The sequence below is a fragment of the Salarias fasciatus genome, chromosome 10 (genome assembly GCF_902148845.1).
Source record: "Salarias fasciatus chromosome 10, fSalaFa1.1, whole genome shotgun sequence".
Taxonomy (NCBI): Eukaryota; Metazoa; Chordata; class Actinopteri; order Blenniiformes; family Blenniidae; genus Salarias; species Salarias fasciatus.
The window spans coordinates 12,094,264-12,113,758 of NC_043754.1; the positions used below are offsets into that span (position 1 = coordinate 12,094,264).

General features: G+C 42.5%; 1 protein-coding gene across 2 annotated transcripts in view; it reads right to left on the reverse strand.

Moving 5' to 3' along the window:
• Window positions 1-311: 311 nt before the first annotated feature.
• LOC115395989 (transcription factor COE1-A-like) overlaps window positions 312-19,495 on the reverse strand; it is a 78,821-nt gene continuing 59,637 nt past the window's right edge. The window contains exons 11-17 of one of the 2 annotated variants that reach the window (XM_030101715.1): window positions 13,077-13,165; window positions 5,254-5,319; window positions 4,988-5,150; window positions 4,707-4,889; window positions 3,889-4,086; window positions 2,137-2,205; window positions 312-532 (exon numbers count right to left, since the gene is read on the reverse strand). In XM_030101715.1, coding sequence (XP_029957575.1) covers window positions 2,138-2,205; window positions 3,889-4,086; window positions 4,707-4,889; window positions 4,988-5,150; window positions 5,254-5,319; window positions 13,077-13,165 — 767 coding nt within the window. In that variant the 3' untranslated portion in view covers window positions 312-532; window position 2,137. The remainder of the gene's footprint in view (window positions 533-2,136; window positions 2,206-3,888; window positions 4,087-4,706; window positions 4,890-4,987; window positions 5,151-5,253; window positions 5,320-13,076; window positions 13,166-19,495) is intronic. The other variant, XM_030101716.1, reaches the window with a different exon arrangement.

Sequence of the window (19,495 nt, forward strand, 5' to 3'; positions counted from 1 at the left end):
AGTTCCTGGATTTGAGCCGGCATGAATCCTGTGACTCCTCCATCATCGCGCCATCATCGTCAGGTATTCTTCACATTATATCCGCTCATCCAAAACAACTCTCAGAGAGGCCCTTGTGCAGGTTACAGTTTGAAGATGATTATCACACATTGACTGTTGCACGAAAATTAAAAAGAAATCAACAATCACTCGGGTGGATTCTCTCCAAAATAAATACACTTCCTGTGTCCGTGGAGAGTCTTAAAGTAGGCGTGGCCGTTCTCCTATAAAAGCATCGAGGTGTACAAAGTCTAAACAACTTATTTTCTTTGTTCTTGTGTTTTTCTTGCAGTTGTTTTTGTGTTAGAAAGGGCCTGAGTTGGGTTTGTTCCTTCAAACTGGGACAGCTGTGGCCGTCCCCGACCGGAGTCTGACTCGCTCCAAATCCAGCGAGTGTGCTTGGTTCAACGCGCACGCACACACACACACATACACACACTCACACACACACACACACACCTTTACATGGGTGGGACGATCATTCCTGGGATGGCTGTCATGTGGGGAGAGAGGGAGAAAGGAGGTAGGGAGGGGAAGAGAAAGAAAAAAAAGACTTTTAAAAGACAGCCAAATATTTTCATGGTCATAAAAATTTCCCTTGTAAATACATCAATATGTTCTCCCATCTGCGCAGCTGCGCAACTGCAGCGACATTTAAAACATCAATAGACAGATAAATCAGTAAAATCGAGCGGGGGACGAGCGTCTTTTGAGTGACTAAAACACACAAACAATTAAATGTGAGCTGCAACAGTTGGCGCGTTTTACTGTATGTTTGTGTCTGTGCCGAACAGCTTGCATCATGACGCGCTGTCTTCATACCCCTGGGATGGGTGTCAACATGTGGGAAGCAGTACCCCGCCCAGAGCGACACACACACACACACACATACACACACTAACACACACACACAGAGTCCTCCATCGTCATTCCATCACTTCAGCCGCATTATTTTGCATTGCATTACTGAAAAGTACTTGGTATCTCATCCAACGTACACCATATAGTGCAGAAGCCTAATTCAAAACTGAAATACTTTGCTATTTATTATGCTGCACAATCATTAAGTAATCGAAAATATTTAAGGATGAATACCGAGAGAATCATCACACACTTATCTACTATCAAAACCACCCAATATCAGATATTTTAAATTATTTTTCATAGTTTTTTTTTTTTCTGCTGAAACTGTCCTGTAAAGAAAAGATTAAATAATTGTCCAAAAATGAAACCAGCATCACTACCAAAATGTATTGTTTCTGGTAAGCTTCCATTTTTCTTTCTTCTCTCTCTCTTTTTTGTTTTATCTCAGGTGCTTATGAACACATGCAGGCACACACACACACACACACACACACACACACACACACACACACACACACACACACACACACACACACACACACACACACACACGCCCTTGCAGATTCACACTCACACACCATAGGGCAGGTATGCTGACAGTATAAACTGTCAGGAGAGTGGAACAGCTGTCAGCGTTGATCGCTGCCTCGTAAGCTGCCAGTGTGTGATCACTCGGTGTGTGTGTGTGTGTGTGTGTTTGTGACAGAGTGTGTGTGGCTGTGTGCTTGCAGGGTGTGTTTATTTCAGCTGCGCTTTGAGGCTGTGCTTTGAGTTCCCACACCCACACACATGCTCTCGCCTTGCTATTCCACGCACGCGCGCGCACTCACGCTCACACACACACACACACACACACACACACACACACACACACACACACACACACACACACACACACACACACACACACACAGAGTCAGTGAGCGATGTTGAAAAATAAATTCTCTTTGTAAATATCGAACTTCCTGTTGTTCTTCCCAGCCAATGGGAGGACGGGGAGGAGTTATTAGCAGCTGGTTTGATGCGTGCCGTGACATGCGAGGAGAGTCAAGTGGGAAAATGGGAGGACGAGGATGACGAGAGGAAGACGGCGTGCTAAAAAGGGTAAAACCAATTGATCAACGCGGAGAGGTTTTAAAAAAAAAAAAAAACGATGTGATGCAGTTAGTCGGAAATGCTTAAAGTGCATCAAGTCTAGAGATGTGAGAGGTAGAAAAGAGTGGAGGAACATACTTCAGGTGAAGGCCAGGCCTTGTAGTGAGCTGGCTGTTGAGTACTTGCTAGAGTCCACAAATGTTTGATCTGTTAGAGGCAGAGAGGGAGGAGACGAGGACAGAGGGGCAGCAGGGCGGAGGAAGGAGAGGAGGAAAGGTTCAAGTCAAGAGAGGATGCAAGAGAGAGAGAAGGAAAGAAAAAAACATTAATCCAACAACAGTGAAGAAAAGAAGACTTTTTCAGCTGTTTACACTAAAGCATGACCATTTGTGTTTGTTTACATAATGTTGATCGCTGTTTCTAAAAAAAAAAACCCAGTAGCAGTGGATGTTGAATTATGATCTCATGTGTTTCATATGAGGGAGGAAAACATTACAGGATGAACTCTGTGTCCTGCTTTTGGGCGACAACATTAAAAAACAGGTTCAGATACAGCACTGTGTTCAAATCTTGAGGCAGGTGTGGGTAAGAGGTCCAATTATCTATCCAGTAAAACATTCAGGAAGCATTCATTAACCAGCAGATGCAGCCATTCATTGAGCTTATATTCACAAAGGTACTGTGATTCATTGTGTACAATATTTGGAACCTCTATGCAGGTTTCCTAAAAAAAAAATGTCAGTTTATGAGTAAGAACAAAAAGAAAATCAGTTTGTTTGGAAGGCAAAGTTTGGTCACCAAATACTGATCTTCTTCGCTTTGCAGAATTTGTTTCACAACTGCCCTAATGTTTCTCCATAGTACTGTAAATGAGAAAGAACACTGCGTCAGTCCAGTTTGATTCAGTCATCTGGGCCTGTTTGATGAATTGTTTTTACCCAGATTTTATAAGTGATGTAGAGATAAGTAATGAACTGAAGTGAAGAACAGCTGGAGATCAGATGTTTTACATGTAGATATTTATTAAAGGTAATATGAGAAGTCACATGGCGTACACAACCATGTGACGCCACAGCAATTCTGAGGCAGCAGCTTGTTCAGGGTCTGTCTTTTCAGTCCAGCATCTGCATGAATTAACCTTGGTACGTATGCCAATTAGTGGTGACTTTGTCTTTTGCACATTTTGCATATTATCTACAGTCGGTAGTTCTGCCTCTGCACCGCGAAGCCAATCAGAGGGAAAAGTGCTCAGTGTTCTGCTTTCAGGCCAGAGTAGGAGAACTGCACTATGTAAATGTCCAGGACGGTATATTGACCCACTGAATCATAGCACTGTTCAGGAGTTTGCTGTCGTACAAACAGCAAGACGTCAGGTGACACTGCGCAATAAAGTCCTTACTGTGCAGTTTCCCTTTGCAAAAATGGAATAAACACTAAGCTGAAGTAAAATGAAGGGATATTTTGAATTAAAATAAATTAATTTGAGAGGGTGTGCCAATGTGAGAGTCAGAATTTGCAAAGATTGTTGATATTGTATAATTGCATAAGAGCAAGTGTGCAAATGTCACATCCCATATCACCGTAAAATCTATCCAATGATCGCAACATCTGTGGGACTTCACAGCTAATTTTCTACGTACGAAGATTAATTCAAGTGTGATGAAGTGTGTCTGATTGGGAGCCATAAATGTCATCCACAAACTTTAATGAAAACCCAAACAGGGACAGTCTTGAATCTAAAACGTGGACCGAACGCAGCTGCAGTATTATTAGATATTATGAACGGAGTCAGAGAAGGATGAAGGTGAAACAACACAGAGGTTCACTGAAGACAGAAATGACATGCTGGGGGGGAAACCCCCCCTCCGACAGACTGGCTGGGCGCGTTACCTTGGAGCCCGTTGCCGTTGGCACTGGTGCAGGAGGGCGGAGGGGAGGACGAGGGCCTGACCACCGGGGCGAAGGCGGATTTCTGCTTAACTGCTGCCGACACCATGTTGGCCGGAGAGAAGGAGAAGACACCAGAGGAGGAGGAGCAGTTGGAGGGGAGGGAGGTGGAGGAGGCCATGGTGGGACTGGACGGGACAACTGGGACGAGGACGATAAAAGAAAAGGAGTTAAGGTTGAAGGTGGAAAGAGTAAGCCTCTGAGACATAAAGAACTGATGTGAAATTTGTAGGATTTCTCCTGAGCAAGTTTTGAAATGTATTTTATGAAAAGTGACACCAGAGAGGTTCCACTTAAATCTGTAATTTGCATCTTTATCCAGCTCTATCATCACCATCAGGGAGAATAACTTCAGCAAACAAACAAAAAAATCTCTTCGTTCTTTATGTCTCCTTCACTGAGTCTCTCCGTCCCTCTTCCTATCTGCTAAGTGAAAACAGGATACAATTAACCAACAGAGAGAGAAGAGGTGTGGCTGTCAGATAAAAGGCGGCGAGGGAAGGAGGGAGGAAGACGGGCGGTGGACAAAATGGAGCTACGAGCCGCGAGTTGGTGATTGTGTTTGAAGATGCTGCGACAGAACGCCCCATGGGGAAATCTCCCCACAGCAGATCTGAGACTTTCACTTTCTGCTCAGAGATATTATCTGTGCGTGATTTTTTTTTTTCTTTTTTTTTTTTTAACTTTAAATTTCAAATCAGTGAGTTTGTCACTACGTTGTGTATGTAGGCAGAGTGGAGAAGTGAACGTCAGGCACTCACTGGCGTAAGGCGAGTTGGCTGCGGAGCCGTTGAGGAAGGTGGGCGAGCCTCCCAGGTTGGTCATGCCGGTGTTGTTGGTGTAGCCGTTCATGGTGCTGGTGACTGAGGTGTAACTGGTCTGCTGAGGCGTGGTGCTGGGCACGTAGCCGTGCGGCGACACGCTGCTGCTGCTGCGCACGAAGCCTGCAGGAGGAGGAAGGGCGGAGGACATGAGATCAAGGCAGGACGATGCAGGACGATGCTTAAAGTCACTGGGAAAACAGACAGTGGTCCAGTCTTACCTTGATTGGCTTGTGACGGTTCAGAAACGTTGACTGACAGCTGCCCGGTGAAGGAGTTGACTCCCATCATGCCACTGTGGGTTGAGCCAGAGAGCTGGGTGTGTCCTCGGGGAACGCTGTAGAGAGCCTCCGCAATGTCCGCCGCACGTTTCAGGATGATCTCCTGCAGGAAGAGTATTCAACACTTGCATGTTAAATACAACAAAAGTGGCTACTTCTACTTCATTTGAACTCTTCCCATGTGAACAGTCGTGTTTTTCCTCTACCTGATTGTTATGAGGTAAACCATAGAGGGCTTCTACCAAGTCGGCTGCTCTCTTCAGAATAACCTCCTGTGAAATAAACAGAGCAAAGTTAAACCCACTTTTATTAATAGGCTACATTAAATGCTGGTTTCTTTCTTCCTTTTGTATTTTGAGAAGAAAGATCTCGGCGAATGCATTTACATGAAGTCAGATCACGTTTCACGCACATGAAAGCACGTGAACAAAAAAAAAAGATTTAAAAATCATGTACAGTCCCTTTCTTCTTCTCTGCGGCTCCTCCTCAACAAACCATCATCTAACATCCATTTCAGCATCTATTCGCAGTAAACAAATTGCTCCTGCCTCCTTTTAAAAGACAGATTATCTGCTGTCAAGTCAAGTGCTTTTATGTGAGTCTTAATGATATCTTCAAATGACGGGTATTTAAAATAAACTCTGCTGTGGAGCATTGTTCAAATCCCACCACCGCGACCAGATGGTTTTCGCTCCTGAGATACTTGGTTATTGTAATATCCAGGAAAAGCCTAACTTTAACCAGATTTAAGAAGACAAGAGCAGACATATATAGTTTATTAGGCCATAACAATGTTTCATACTGCCATCACATCAACATACACCCTCGAAAATACACTGAGGATCAAAACACTGGCATTGCTGTACACTGATGATACAGTGATTTATTTAACAATATATTAGAAGGAGGAAATTTTACAAGTCAAAAAATCTCCAAAACTGCAGCTCATTTAAAGCGTTTCTTTTCTACAAAGTGTAGAAAGTCTGGTGGGGTCTGAGGCTGAGTGGGTCAGTTCTTATGAGCAGTGCTACAGCGGCTCACACAACATATTGTTATGACAGATCTGTGTAGGTGTAGGCATCCCTCACTTCAGTCTAAACGAGTTGTCTAAACTTCCTAATACTTACAATTTGATCACCTAAACCTGTATATTTTTACTTTTGCAGGGCAACATTGTCACCTTTCAAAGTCTGTGAATATGATCAAACGTGAGAAATGATTAGGAATAAATGGCCCCAGCCCTCAGTGTTATTCACCTTTAACTCTTGTGATGGAAAATGCGACCATTTACACCCATGTAGTCTTCTTCTTTCACCTTTTCTGCTTTTTCCTCCCATTTTCACCTCCTTCTCCTCCACTCCCTTCATCCCATTTTGCCTCAGCAGCTCGAGTTGTCATCCCTATCTTTCCCGCCCACTAAGCCCTCTAAAATTCTCCTTCCCTCAGCCTCTTTATTGTTTCTCCTTTTCTTCCTCACCCGCCCACCCTCTCGGCTTCTCCCCTCTTCCTCTCGGCGCCCACCTCGGGGTCTAAGGTGTCTTGTTTAACAGTTAATGTGTTGTCGTTTCCACAGCGTGAGGCTGCCCGGCGACAGAGAGAAAATTACTCTGTGCTTCACAGTATTAACCTGCGCTGTGTGACACACTCACACACATACAAATGGTTGGCTGCCTGCGAGCTCTCCTGTGAGTTTGTGCCTGATGGAACATATTGCCTCTTCATCAGGGTGTGTGTGTGTGTGTGTGTGTGTGTGTGTGTGTGTGTGTGTGTGTGTGTGTGTGTGTGTGTGTGTGTGTGTGTGTGTGTGACAATATGAGAGGTCACAGAGCCAGTCAGCAGTTTTAGTGTGTCTGTCCATGGTGCTAAATTCAATCTTTTACACATTATTATGGTCAGGCTGGCTCTGTTAACCTCTCATTATTAGACTGGTGAGCTGGCCCACACACACACACACACACACATACACACACACACACATGCATGCGCACACACACACACACACACACACACACACACACACACACTCAGAAATCTGATCCTGAATGTTCGAGTGGTTCCAGTAAGGCCAGTAGCTGATAACCGGGAAGGAAAGATGATCCTCTGGTAACGTCGTCATTATCGGGTCTGCAGGCTTCTGCCGCTACATCACTCAGAGCCTCTCTGACTGCAGCAATCAATGCACGTCGAATGCTTTGTTCTGCTTTCACTCTTTCATATTTAGACTCTCATATCGCCTAATTAATCTCATGCAGGGGAGTTGTCTGTCTGTAAATAAGACAGCCCTGTTTGTTAGATTACATCCTGCTAAATACAAATGAAAAACTCCCAGCTGCATTGTGCTGCTATACGAACGAGACCGAAAGTATTGCTGGCATCTTTTTATGCTTCAGAACTGATTAGAAAGTCTAAACCGGTCCAGCTGTGATGCCCCGAAGGTCTCCACTTGCATCAACAGTAGGGATAGAGCAGCCTAAAGGTGTATTGAATGAACGAGAATCAGTTATGCTGATAGAAACAAAACTTTCTTCAGGTTTGTTTTTGAAAAGGGAGAATAAATACGGGTAATTTGAAGAAGATTGCAAAATTTAAAGCTTTGTTGAAATTGAACTGGATAGATTTGTTGAATGGCATGTCATACACATGCTGTTGTGTCCACGGAGCGCAGTGTGATGTTACCACTGATCTGTGATCCCTAACATCTGAAGTGAGATGAATGTAGAGAAAACTGTGAAGGAATAAATACAGAAATGTTTGAGGTCTTGCTAGATTAAAAAACAGTCACGAGTAACCATTTGACACTGAAAAGAGAAGCTGGCAAAATAATCTCAGCTCCAGACCCGGTGGCTTGTTTTGTTTCAGAGCTTTCGGTTGCATCTCAAGGTCTTCACTAAACAAAGTTTGTTCAGAAAGTAACTTCAATTCATGATTTCTTGAGTGATTTGGCTTTGAATTGGGATTATTTTGTCAGGTGTAGATGTCCCAATGTTTTTGACGTGCAAATCACCATATCAGTGCCAGCTGGGGTGTGCTGGGATCAGCTCTCCCTTTCCTGTTTCTGTCCATCAACTGCTGTCTGAGTTTGCTCTCGATACGGACAAATAATGACAGAAGTGACAAAAAAATAACAACTTGGCATGTTTTTCCTTTTCATTTTGCTTGTTCAGTGTAATTGCTGCAATGAATCTCGATTTTAGTGCAATAATCTCTCCTTGATCCATGTGATTGTCCTACATTTCGTCCGTTGTCGGGTATTTATGGAATGCATACCTGACACTCAGTCATCTGTCACTTCATTTTTGTTTCTTGTCAGTCTTGCAAAATGATTTCTTCAAGCAGGACAGTTGATTGGATGAAAGATTCAATTCCTCATTTGAGTTTATATGAGATGTTTTCAACCTTTTGGATCATCTATTCCTGTCTGTTTGAGGTAAATATTCCGGCAAACAAGTAGAGAGACAGAAAGAGAGAGAGAGAGAGAGAGAGAGAGAGAGAGAGAGAGATCGACAGGCGGTGAGTGAAAGAAAAGACAGATCTTCTGGCAGAGAGAAAGAATAACAGGAGGTGTCTCGGAGCTTTTACTGTCTGAGTTATGACCAGCACTAATGTGATAACCATACATTATACACACACAGACACACACACACATGTTGTATGCATTAGGACCAGGAAATGCTGAGCCCAGAGTCTGTGGGGTCAGATGTGTGTGTAACGTGCGTGTGCCAGGCCAGCACAGACACGACACACACATGACTTATTCCTCCCTAATGCTGGCACATTAGCCGCTTGATCCGCTTCTAATGTGCCATTAGGGATGCCGTACATGCAGGGTCACACCTCGCGCAGGAATGATGTCATACTTTACATGTGGGCTCGCTGGAATATCACACAATCGCACACATCCAGGAGTATTGACATGTGTGTCCGCGCACATCCTTCGGGGACCATCTTTTCTTGCTAATACGTCGTGAGATAGTGTCAGGACGTGTAGTTTCAGATTCCATCTCTCCTCGCTGGTGGTGAAGTGATGTCAACGTCGATATGTGAATTTAAGTGCATGACACACACACACACACACACTGAACATGTGTTCATTAACCAGCAGGATTACTCATGTCGGAGTTGCCGATGACTTGACCTCAGTAACACATGAAATCATCAAATGAGCAGCATAGCGATGTCAGCTGAGTGAGTCATTAGAGAAAGTCGCCGGTCTTACGAGGGTGACACAGACTGATTAATCTGAACACGCGAGTCCCCCAAAAGCCCGCTAGGTCAAATTCAGCATGTCAGTCGTCTTTTTTCAGAGTCAGGTTATCGCGATCAATCAGCAAAAACCAGGACAGACCATGAACGCATCTCCCATTTATTCCATCAAAACGGTAAACTGAAGTCCCTGATGCTGCCCAGTCGCTCCCCTAATCACCAAAAAGAAATTCAATTGTGTGCAATTACATCCGAGCTGAAGCTGAACATCACAGATATGTAATGACGACTGAAAATGCAGCCACAAAATGCCAAAACACTGTCGTATTATGAGCTCGGTGCACAATAACACAATCTGTGCAGAGACACCACCTCTCTCACACAACGTTTCCAACAGCCAAAGATCACCATCATCTTCAATCATAAACGCTTTCCTCCCAACAATTTTCTTCAGCAGCGAGGAGGGTACGACGGGGCAAAGAGGGGTGACTGACTTCTCTGTGTAACTGGAAAGGCATTGATGTTTCTCTCTCCCTAAGCTGCTGGCCTGTCGCCCACACAGATGATCAGCAACAGATCAGTGCAGGAACACTCTCCCAGCCAAATTGGATTCTTGATTATTAAACATTGTGGTTTATGAATATGCATTCCAAATTCAAGAGCCAAGACTCTCAGGAAAAAATATTTTTTGATGCAGCATGTTGAAGACATTTATCCAGGTTTACGATAAAGCTGCAGGAGCACTGTGCAACTGAAGCACAAGAATCCCCAAATAGCTGTTTGAAATTTTGGTGTTTTTGTAGTTTTGAACAAGAAAGAAAATGCTGTGTTTGTTTCTTCTGTGCAAATGTGTGTCACTGTGTACAGTAACTGTATGTGCACATATGGATGCTGAAGGACTGAAAGTGACAAAACTGGCAGCTGAATGCCGTGTGTGTTTGTGTTTGTGCGTGTGTGTGTTTGTGTGTGTGTGCGCGCGAAGCCAGCAAAATCCCCCAAATGTTCACTGAACAATTATAGAATCGGCTGTCCACTGATAATCCTCTCACACACTCCACTGCCCCGTCTGTCTGTCTTCTCTATAGTCCTGGCAACAAACTCCTATAACTTCAATAAATGGGCGGATCGATACTCAAGAAAACAAGCCAAGTGTGCGTGTGTGTGTGTGTGTGTGGACATGAGCCTATTTGGTGCCAACCAATACACCCTGGTGTTTTCTAGATCTATATTGCCTACTTGGATCAATACACTTACACATGCAGAGTATTATTTTCACAGAAAAGCTAAAGCAAGATATTTTTTTCACATCGCTTCTACATGCGTTCAGCATCCAGATACATGAGCTCCATGTCTGTCTCAGACACACACACACACACACACACACACACACACACACACACACACACACACACACACACACACACACACAGTGACTACTGGTGGGCAGCAGTAATAAAGTCTCAGAGTTCGATCGACGACAAGGCTACACAATGATGAATCACCCAGCGAGGCAAACCACACGTAGTACACAGAAACACACACTCGGAAACAAGCGTGTAAGAAGAACCTTGCACTGAACTAAGAGCCTCAACAAATGTAAAGCAGTCATTTATCCAACTCAGGGTCGCGTGATTAGAGAAATTCTTCCTGTCACTGAAATGACAGAGAGTTTTTTTTTTTTGTAAATTTGCAGCGTGTTGCTTTAAGGCTCAGAGAAACGGTAGTCAGGCTGGAGATTCAATGAGCATCTCAGTACAGGAGGAGAGAGTGAGATAGATGAGTTAAGAGGAATTAGAGCGATAAAGTTGGATTAAAGACTTGGTTCACTGGGCTGTCTTTCATTCACAAGTTCCACCAGTGATCTGAACTATTCTCATTACATTTCATCTTGTATTCCGACTACACAGAACAGCAGCGGCTTGCTTTGTGTACAGTCTCTCCAATCTTTTTTTATTAGGGTTTGTGTGCTCTTGATGTCACTACGTAGGAGATGATCTGGAAGTCAGTCCCTGCCCCTAATGAAGGTCTGTATCATATATCGCTCAAATGTGATATCTGATCAATGCATTGAGCTCCTCTGGTTACAGTTCCAGCTGCACGACTGTCCCCATTACGGCGTTTCCTGGAAATATCCTGCGTGACATCATGAGCTTGACTGGTTCAAATTAGAACAGCCCAACAAACATCAGGGGCCGGGGTTTTTGAAGGATGAGGGGTGGTATGTGGTGGATTACAGTTCAATATATTTGTTCTTTACTAAAACTCAGACAAGCAATTATCCTTCATCTTCCTTTTGAAAGGTCTATCAAATAATATTATTATTTGCTGTATCAATACAACACTTGCAAAATTGCAATAAAAAGGGGTTATTGATAATTTATTAATAAGTATTTCTTTACACTGCCAGCGTGTTTTACAGAAACTGAGCTCAGTCAGTTCGGAACAGTTGCATCGCTCACAGGGATGCATTTTGTATTCTGTATTGACAAGGTGTGTATTGCACATGCAGAGTGTATGTTAATGTATAAAAAATTGAGTTCTGTACCATTTACCAGAAGGTGGAACTAACAACACTTATGGCATCTCACACTACAGGTTGCACGGCTCGTTTCCCGGCTGTCTCACAACAAATGCAATAAGTGCATTTATTGTAAGTTGAAACATAACAAGCCTGCTTACAGAGAAATGCTTTTAAAGCGCTGAATCTTCTCTGATGTGTGGACTTAATTTCCCCACTCAATCCCTGACTCCAACAGCATTCGGACAATTTATGCTGCATTTATGTCTGAAAAATACACAAAACATTGCTCCAGTCCGTCGACTGCACATGAACCATAAATTGAAATCATAAGTGATAAAGTGAAATCGCATTTGTATCTTTGCAGTTGTTGTATTCCAAACCCAGTGGGAAGCCGTGGAAAGTTATGGTTTAAAGTATGGTTTTTATCAAGCAACTAATTTAGGAAAAAGTTGTGAAAAAAAAAACAAAAAAGTTCGCAATTGCTAACAGATGTGCAGAAACGACGGCATCGATTCGACTGTGATGACGTCTCGGCATCATCACATAATATCCGATGCTCAATCTTCGACGGTGTCACAGCAGAGAGAGAGAGAGAGAGAGAGAGACAGTCCTGGACGGGCTTCAGATGGGAACAGCCGAGGGACAATTAACAGCATCTGTTTTCAGGGTCACGACTGGGCCCACCCTGACGCATGAAATCCAATCTGAGCCAGGTCAGGTCAGTCAGGATGTCACAAAAAAAAAAAAAAAAAAAATCTCTAACACTCAAAAGCATTTTAGGAAAATTCACTCTGCGTGAAGATGACGACTGGTTCTGGTATCAAAGCAGAGCTCATCATTTGGTGCGAATTGTTTGCATCTGTTGATCCTTTAAACGCTCCGATTCATCTCCGGCTGATAAACAAATAATCAGATATGACTCTGTGATCTGGAGGAGGTTCAAACACTCACCCTGTAAACGAGGGTTAAGCAGCTCACACACACAGTTTATGAGGAGGTGAAAGCTCAACCCAACAGAGATTTGAAAACACACATTCTGCTTAGAAACATTAAAAAAAAAAACATGCAAAACAACAGTGAAACATAAACACTAATCTTATTTTGTTCTTTTTCATCTGGCTTTTCTGTCAATCTCTCCTCAATTGCCCTTTGATTGCAGAGCAGCTCAGATTAACGAACTTTGTTTAGCTACAATATTTATTGTTTTGAAGTGTTTTCGAAGCAGATCAGGCACCTTATTCACGCTGCTGTTTGTTGTCTAATGAAGACACTGAATAGAGGAGTAAAGGGTGACTGTTCTGGTACCTTCGGAAGCCTCTCGGGATCTCCGGGGTGTCTTGGGATGACTTTCTGAAGCCTCTGGAAGCCATAGTCGATGGTTGGTTCGTTCAATGCTGGAGACAGAATCCGACAGAGGAATGAAGATTAAACTTCAAGGACAAAAATATTACTAAGTTCTGCACTTGAAAAAAATCTTATTGTTTGACCACACGGCCAGCAAATGCTCGTATGATGTCACATTTTAACTAAGACTCATTAGGAAAGCGCACAAATCAACATTTAACTCTTCCCGGTCCTCACCTTCCAACAGAAATAGTCTCCTAAATGATTCTCAAGGGTTTTAGGACGCCTGACTGCCCCTGCCGTTTGGAGCTGAGCAGGCAGATTCAGTTGTTTGGCTGAAAATAGGAACCTGTTGCAACCCTAAACAACACAGATAAGAGCAGAGCTGCTGAGCTCAACAGACGGCGATCACGTGAATATTTACAAAAAAATACCGATGCTAGTTGTTCAGTGACATTCTGCGTGATCACAGTTGATTCCTGTCTTAAAAACGATGTGCTGGCTTTTCATCCGCTTCTTTTCGGTCAGAATAAACATGATGAAATTAACCATCAGCTTCTCAATATTACCACTATTTTTATCTTCTAAACACTTTGATGTGATTAGTTCACTCTTAACTGCTTTTAGAATCCTACTCCGTCCATTCATGTTCCAAGAAACTCCCACCGGTGTCCAGTTTCATAAAATATGAAGCAAAATAAACTGACCAATGAGCCTTTAGAGGGAAACAGGAAACTAAAACCTGAATCTCATTACAAGTCTTTAGCCTACAAATTATTGCTTAGTATGCAAATAATCCCTCTTGCGACTGTCAAAAATCCATGCAGATTACAGCCTGGGTTAACTGTCTTGTCGTAAAGATTTCCCGTCTTGTCTCAAAATGAATTAGTGTTAAAATTTCACGTGTTGCATCTTTCATGCTGCTGTGACTGGTGTTCATCCTCAGTGTGCATGCATGATGAATAGACACAGAATCCCAGCATCTGCAGCAGTCTGCAGGGGGGGATCCAGCTGGAGAGCACAGAGGATGACATCCCATTTTGTGACATTTTGTTCCCAAGCACCACGCTGGTATCAAGTACAGGCTTTTTTTTTTTTTTTTTTTTTTTTTTTTTGTAAAACCGAGTTGGAAAATAATGAACCTGCTCAGCAGGATCTCTACAAGCTGACAGAAGCCTGGAGGTTATAGAGGCAGGCTTGTAACTGAAAGGTCGGCAGTTCAAAATCTGGCTGGGAAACTGTAAGTGAAGAAACCACATCTCTTAACAGCTACTGCAGGGATTTTCTTAAAGCGGAGCACTCACGATGATCCTGTATAGGTTTAACAAGCGAGGGTGAAGCTTCAAACGGGGAATATGCTACTGTGGACTGCAAGCAAGAGAAAAACAAAGCTGTGTATTAGACACATTTGTGTACCACATGTAGGTTCCCTCATGTAGAGTTATATCACCACAGTTACAATTCAAACATGACTAGAGTGAAAGATTAGCCTGTTTTTTTCCACTAATATTGCTTCAGATTATTGCATCAAACATGTGGCCGGTCGGCCAAAAAACCTTGAAAAGCGCAAAATTAAGAAAATGGACAGTAGCTGCTCGCCCTACTCTCTTATAGTTTTACTACGATTGGGGAACATAACGCAACACGGAGACCTAGACGTCAACAGCAGGTGGCAGCAATGCTTGAAAGAAAATATAACATAACAGCAGAGAAATTTATAGCTATCTTTATGCTAAGAACATAGCTGCAAAGCCATACTATGAGGGTTAGTTTGTTGAAAAATGCATGCTAAAGGCTACCGAGGGAATGTGGCCTAGCAGATTTGATAAGAACAGCTGAGTAACTGAGACATTATATATGTATTTACATATATAACGCCTGGAAAGCTTTGTAGTTTGCATGTTCAACACTAGTGTCGCCCTCGGGTTAGTCGGGTGGAGACGTAAGTATCACCTATTAAACTCAATGCCTACATAAATGAAAATAAAGATCCAGTAAAAGTTTACATTGAAATATATATATATATATATATATGTATATATATATATATATATATATATATATATATATATATATATATATGGCTCTGAATAAATCAGGAAATTATTTAGTAGCTTCCCTCCCAACAAAATCAAATTCTTCCTGTGATGTGATCCTGTCAGAATGAGTCGGAGCAGCTCAGTGATGGAGCGCCGACAGCTGAACGCTCCATGTAAATGTGCGACGATGGATAGGCCTGGTGGAGTAGCTAATGGTGTCAGAAGCATTTGTATGATAATAACAGTGCAGGTATAATCTAAAGGGTTTTAAAGAACGCTTAGTGTTCGCTTTAATGTTGCAATTACGTTCCTACACAGTCTTTATCCAATCAATATGTCAATCAAGCCCAGCTCTGAACCCTCCGTCAGTAAGAGGGACGGCTTAAAGGATATTGTGCGTGCATCCGCATGTGTGTTTCCGTGTTTATTTATATGTGCTGAACATGTGTCTTTAAGCCCTGTGTGCTTAAGCATGTGTGTGCGTGAAGAAGGCAAGGAAAATAGAAAAAAAAAACTGTCTAAACTTAGAAAAAGAAGTTTCACTTGCTAAATGCGTGTGTGTGTGTGTGTGTGTGTGTGTGTGTGTGTGTGTGTGTGTGTGTGTGTGTGTGTGTGCAGCTGCAGTGATATCTGGTACTTTCCACATCCACCACTGATAAATTACTTGCAGCTGAATGTCTTGTGTTGTTTTACATTTTCTTTGAGCGCACGCATGCACGCACACGCACGCGTGTGTATGTGTGTGTGTGTGTGTGTGTGTGCATTTTCGATGTGTCTGTTTTATCGTTTTATTATCACATCACGCCCAACTTTCTGGTTTCTATTATGTCCGAAACTATTCAATTTGTTCGCAACACAGCCTCATAAATTGTGGGCTGTTAAAATAGCAGATGTTGAGCTGTTGTGGACAGCGTCTCCCACCGCTCCCAGAAAACCTTCAGGACCAACCATGATTGCACAATTTGTTTGTGATACTTATGTGAGCATAACTGAGTGATTTGGAAAGATCATGTATAAAAGTGGAGCACAAGAAGAACAAAAGAAGAAAAAACATAACACTTCATGTTGACCATTGTGGATGAATTGCAGTTTAATACCTCATTAAACTTTACTTTAAAAATAACACATCCCAATTTTTAGTGTCCTTTAGTCACCATAACCACTGTAATTTAACCTGACATAAATCGAATGGCCAATATAAAGTTTCAGCAAGTCCTAACAAAAATTGATTATTACATTATCAGCTTTATGGGATAAGGTAACATGACCAACTTTCTCACAAAACCCACCAATCAGATGGAGGAAAGGCCATATTAGGTTTAAAATTACCTGAAAATAGCTATAGTTTATTGGATCAATCTGCTACTCATTAACAGTATTATTATAACATTTGAGTGTTGTAGTTTATTATGGAGGTTTGAGTAAAGTAGTAACTGATACTTGACTCCTTAATGTTATTCCTATTATAAGATATTATTTATAATGGTTGTTTTGATCCACTGGCAATAGAAAGCACAACTATTTTAATTTGATATATCCTCTAAGTCTTTATGTTTCCTCTGTAAGGGTCACTGTTATCTACAGGTGGTTCATTTTTTTTGTTGTTTTAATTCATCACATTTCTACTTGGAATACTTTCAGTTCTAAAAATTTCACAAAATAACTACTGAATATGATGAACTAATTAATGAATATGAAATAAAATTCTTTTTTTTTAGTAAACATCTTAAATTTTAAAAGCAGAATTTAGGTGTTTGAGTTTGACGCATACTTAACAACAACAGGTAAAGACTTATTAAGTGGAATTCAGACGAGGGAAAACGGAGGCGAGCAGACAGGTGGGTTAAATCATCCTTAAACGGAAAGAAAGGAAAAGACAGTGAACTCAGTCACGGCTGAGAAAAACAAAAATTACAAAAACAGCTGCCTAACAGTCGGCGAGGATATCAACTGTCAGAATTAACTGCCAGTGTCAGATCCATCCTCTGTGCATCCCTGGAGACGTTTAACCGATGCCAACGTTAATACAACACACACACACACACACACACACACACACACACACACACGCACAGAAACATAACAGGATGAGTTCCAGTGGTTTTGCTGCCACGGGCCTAAAGTGTGTGACTTTTTATGAAAAGTTTTTTAAAAACACAGTGAATGCATGAATGTTTGTGTTCATGTAGCAGTGGATGTATGCATACCTAACCGAATGCAGTGTGTGTGCGCGCGCGTGTGTGAGTGGTGTTTTAAAACCCAAAGGTCAGGTTTCCCAAACGATTTCTTCAGCGGCTCCTTTCCACAATTGGAACAGAAATAGTAGCGGCGCTGCAGCAGTCGTCCAATTGATTAAACATCAGCTTTAAAAGGCATCAGTAATAGCAGCGGAGGTGCAGGAACAGTAGCATCACTGACACACACAAACACCGGTCAGGTCTTCAGTTTGCACACGATCGAGAATGAAAAGCTGAAACAGCAAGAATGATTCGGAACAAGAACCGACACAATTTTATAAAAAAAAAATGTCTTTTTTTGACCAAGTTCTAAACCTGAAAGCTAAGAACAGCCACACACACATGTTGTCTTGACTTGCTGTGAGTCAGATGTTAAAAAAACTCCATCCATCCATCCATCCATCCACCCATCCGTCCTCCCTTCCTTCTCCAGCTTCGCCCTCCTTTCAGAGTCCAGGGCTGCCCATCAGATCAATACTCATAGAAGTTTCATGAGGACAGACCGTCCACTCCTGTTTCACAATAAAATGTGAACAGAGGGAGACAGAGGGGAAGAAGAGGGGGAGGCAGCGAAGACCGGAACGCTAGACGAGCTGCACATCTCTAATGTCTTCAGTACATACTGAAGTGATGCTTTACACACCCAAAGAGACGAGTGTGGAGAGGGGAAAAGCATATTGGGTTTGAAAACAGAGCAGGAAGGGAGAAAAGGGCAAAGTTGAGTGGGTGAAAGGTTGAAGGGGGCTGATGTAAAAGGAGAAGAAGAAGAAGAGGGGAGAGGAGGAAGAGGAGAGGAGGTGTGGTAATATTGATTCTCTGGCCAGCCAGCAGTTCGATACCACTGAATTATTGCTTCATTCTTCTCCTTATGAGATGAGATCTCTTTCTCTCCAGCTCGTCTTCTCTCTGTGACTTTCTGCATTTTTGTATATGTGTGTATGTACACGCGTGTATCTGCATGTGTGTATCTGGATATGTGTGATCCACTTATGGGCAGATCGATACTTTACAATCTGGTTTTAAAAGTCCACTTCTTTTTCTGTCTCTCTTCTATTTTTATGTGTCTCTCTCTTTCTTTTTTTCTTTCTCTCTCTCTCTATATTTATTTCAGCCCCTTTTCCTTTATTTGTTCTGCAGCCTAAAAGTGGCTCAAAAACCGAATGACATTTGTCTTGTTTTTCTGGCTTACACTAAAAGTTTCTGCTACACAGCTGAGTTATGGATTTTCTTATGCAGCTGTATGGATGATGAATCATTTCTGTATTTCATCTCTATGTGTGTGTGTGTGTGTGTGTGTGTGTGTTGTGGGTACACATGCATGCTTTTCACGATGTGTGTGTGTGTGTGCAAGTATTTATTGATTGTCACTTTGTACCATTGTGTGTTTATAGAAGTGTGTGATGTTGAGAATGTTAATTTCTCCCATCAGGCAGATGAAGCAACCATACGGCATGTGTGTGTGGGTAAGTGTGTGTGTGTGTGGTTGTGTGTGTACGTATGTGGTAGACCATCTGTTTACCAGACTACTCACCATCTTTCCCTCATATCACTCTGATTTACAATTACTTTCAACTCCTGCCCCCGTTTGAAAGTGTGTGTGGTAAGTTGTGTAAGACACGACCCCATGCGAGTGTGGCTTTGTGTGCGTTTACGCGTGTGTGTGTGTGTGTGCTCACCATCTCATGTGTGTGCTTATGAACATGTTTAATTGCTAGATCCTTCCACCCAGAGGCAACCGCAGCTAAAGCATTGAAAACCGGCGACAGCCAATCAGCTTTCGCCGTCGTGACCTCTCGCCAGAGACTTCCAGAAAGGAGTCGACCTTGAGGCGGGGTCGAGCAACCGCAGTAACGGATCGCGTTTCCTGGGTCACATGTTGAAGCCATCAGCCAATTGTGAGGTCACAGGGGGTCATCTCTGCCCAATAGGAGAAGCAGTTAGACGCCAGACGGACCAATTACTGGCTGGCTAGCCTCGGGCTCGGACCAAAGATGTTTTGACTGAAGAACAATTATGTAGGCGCAAAAGCCCGAATAACTTTGTCTGTGCAAAGAAACTATGGAGAAAAAAAAAAACACCCCAACCTTGAAGACAACTCAGACTT